General features: G+C 35.8%; 1 protein-coding gene across 1 annotated transcript; it reads left to right on the top strand.

Annotated features, from left to right (window-relative positions):
• Positions 1-1,233: 1,233 nt before the first annotated feature.
• On the top strand, positions 1,234-2,613 carry LOC111920319 (uncharacterized). The gene has a single exon (XM_023915897.1). The coding sequence runs from the start codon at positions 1,234-1,236 to the stop codon at positions 2,611-2,613; it is 1,380 nt and encodes a 459-aa protein (XP_023771665.1).
• Positions 2,614-3,018: the final 405 nt, after the last annotated feature.

Genomic DNA, 3,018 nt, shown 5'->3' with positions numbered 1-3,018 from the left:
CAACCACGAATTATTCTAGATAGTCCAGTGGAACACTAGCAGGCTCGCAACCTGTAGGTGTTGTGAACGATGTGTTCACTCGGTGTACTCTAAACCTTGGTGATCATGCAGACTTGATGCCTAGACCCTGGTGATCATGCAGACTTGGTGCCAAAACCCTGGCGACTATGCAGACTTAGTGCCTATTGTATAAATTCTGGCGACTATGCAGACTTAGTGCCTAAACCCCGGTGACAATGGACTTCATGTCGATTCCTTAGGATGATCCTTAGGAATGTATGAACGAGGAATGGTAGATTCTTAGGATAGATCCTTAAGAATAAAGAAGATAATGGGGATGGGTAATTGGGTTAATTGTTTGATTGTTTGAACATAATAATTATATTATTGTGGGTTGAAAACCCTGTGTACTCACCAGGTTTCCCAACCTAACCCACTCAGTTTATTTATATCACAGGTGTTGATATGAAGTCACATGACACTGAGAGATTTAAAGAGATGTAGATCACTAGTGTAAATAATTGTAAGCTCTGTTTATGATTATGTTTCTGTATTGACGATGACATCCCAAACGTTTTAAAATGAAATAAATACGTTTCTTCGAAAATGTTTTAATAACGTATTTACCATGTTTTTCTGGGAACAAATTCCGCAACCTTTTTATAAAATGAAGTACTCTGATTTTTATAAAGCATAAACAAAATTGGTCTTTTCTGGCCGTGAAAATGGGGATGTCACAATTTTCATGAATGAAACTCTGATTGATAGTAATGTGGAAGATATTACAGGATCTGGTTTGAATTCTGACTCTTCTTTGATCTCTAATGCTAAACATAAGGATTCAATTAATCATCCTCTTAATTGTAATGATGAAGTTATGAAAGAATTGATTAATGAGAGTGTGAATTTGGAAACGGATATTGGTGATAATGTGAAGAAGGAATAGGGAGTTACTTTTCTAAATATGGATTTTTTGAAGCCAGTCATTTCCCGTGCAGCTAAGATGGTCAGTGATTTTAATAAGAAATCTTATGCTCGTATGGTTCAATCTACAAGCACTGTGGTTGATCTTAACATTAAAGTGATGTCGAAAGTTGATGGGAAGCCTAGTGGGAAAGTTGAATTGCCTTATGCGGATCTTATGCTTGGTGGAGCTCCTTATCATGCAACTCTTTATGGGTTTTTGTGGGGAAAAAGCTTGTGTTTCCAACTGTGAACCATTTTTCTTTTAAGATGTGGAAGATTTTTGGATTGAAGGATATAATGGTGAATGATGAAGGATTTTTTTTCTTCAAGTTTGATTCTAAAGAAGGCATGATGAGTGTGCTTGAGGGAGGTCCATGGCTTATTAACAATGTTCCTATGTTTGTTCAAAGGTGGAGGCCTGGTCTTGTTTTGAGCAAACCTCAAATTAATTTTGTTCATGTGTGGGTTAAAGTCTTTAATGTACCTTTGGAATATTGGAACAACAAGGGAATTACATTGATTGCTAATGAAATTGGGAAACCGATAGCTATGGATAAGATTACTCAAAAGATGTGTAATGATCATTGGGGAAGACCAGCATTTATGAGATTTCTTATGGAAATGATAGAAGAATCAGAATGGATAAAAGAGTTAAGTGTTGTTTCAATTGATTTTGGGACAGGTGAAAAAGTTGAGTCAAAATGCAGGGTGGAATATGCTTGGAGGCCTGATGTTTGTACCCATTGTAAAATTTATGGGCACAAGAATAGTAATTGTGGGATTCTAAATAGCTTGAAATCAGAAAATAAAGCTGATGAGGCTGAAACAACAGAAGGAAATGGCAAAAAAGAGCAAATAGATGATGAAGGGTTTATTTTGGTCACAAAGAAAAACAATAAAGGACAGCAGGCTAGACCTGGTGTGGTTATCCGTGAGAATGGCAAGGTGGATTTGATAAAATCTTTGGAGGAAAATACAATTCCTGTTAATAAAGATGCTAATGATAAAAAGAAAGAAGAAATTATAAAAGATGTTGGGAATCAAGAAAAGCAAAAAGGCAAGCAAGTTGATAAGCAGGAAAATCAAAAATGGATCCAAAAAGAAGAAAGCAACAGTAAAGGGGCTGATAGCTGGAACAATGGAGGAAATTTTTCGAAAAATAAAGAAGTGCAAAGTAATAAAGAAGCTGGTAACAGGAATAATAGTGGAAGTTTTTCAAAGTTTGTTGTGGGAAACCTTAAAAAAGAAGGGAAGGAAGCAGGGGCATTTCAGTTAAAAGAGGGTAAAAATGGGAAAATGAATGGTACTGGGGTATTTTTACCCAAGGATAAATTGGGGGATAGAGTTAGAAATGTGATTGATAATTTCAACTCAAAGAAAGGTGAAGATCAAAAGAAGGCAACTGAAAACAAAAAAGTGTATGTTCCTAAAAAACATGTGGAATTGAAAGTTAGTTCGAATTTTGACAACATTAGGTCTACTTCGGGGAAGGACAAGCAAGAGGATTTTATCTCTAAAAATCCTTTTGATATTTTGAATGATGAGATGGGACTTAGGGATATGTCTTATCTGGATGAAATGGATCGGGAGGTTATTACTGGAGGTGTCCAGGAGTCTAACACCAAAGCTCAAGATGTTGATCAATGATGATAAGTTTCGGTTGCTAAAATGTGAAGGGTGCTAACTGTGACATCCCCTAATTTCTCGGCCAAAAGAGACCGATTTAATTTATGCTTTTTAAAATAAAATCAGAGAAATCTTTTTAAAAGATGTTGTGGAATTGGTCCCCAAACAACATAATTGTCACAATTAGAAATGTTTGTGCCTTGTAACCAACACTTAAACCAAAGTATGAATCAAAAACATAAGAGCATGTATGATGCATACTCTATGACAGCAAAAATTTCAATCAAACATCTCATGCAAGCAATTCAAATAGTCATTAAGCAATTGGAAACCCTAGAAGTTCTTGTTTAAGTCCATTTTGGACTAGGACTTCCTTAATTGGGCCCATTGGACCAATAAGCTTCCAATTTGAACATCTTGGGTTTA

This window comes from Lactuca sativa, chromosome 2 (genome assembly GCF_002870075.4).
Source record: "Lactuca sativa cultivar Salinas chromosome 2, Lsat_Salinas_v11, whole genome shotgun sequence".
Taxonomy (NCBI): domain Eukaryota; kingdom Viridiplantae; phylum Streptophyta; class Magnoliopsida; order Asterales; family Asteraceae; genus Lactuca; species Lactuca sativa.
Note: the sequence above shows the minus strand (reverse complement) of the source record. Positions and strands in the feature narration are given on the sequence as shown.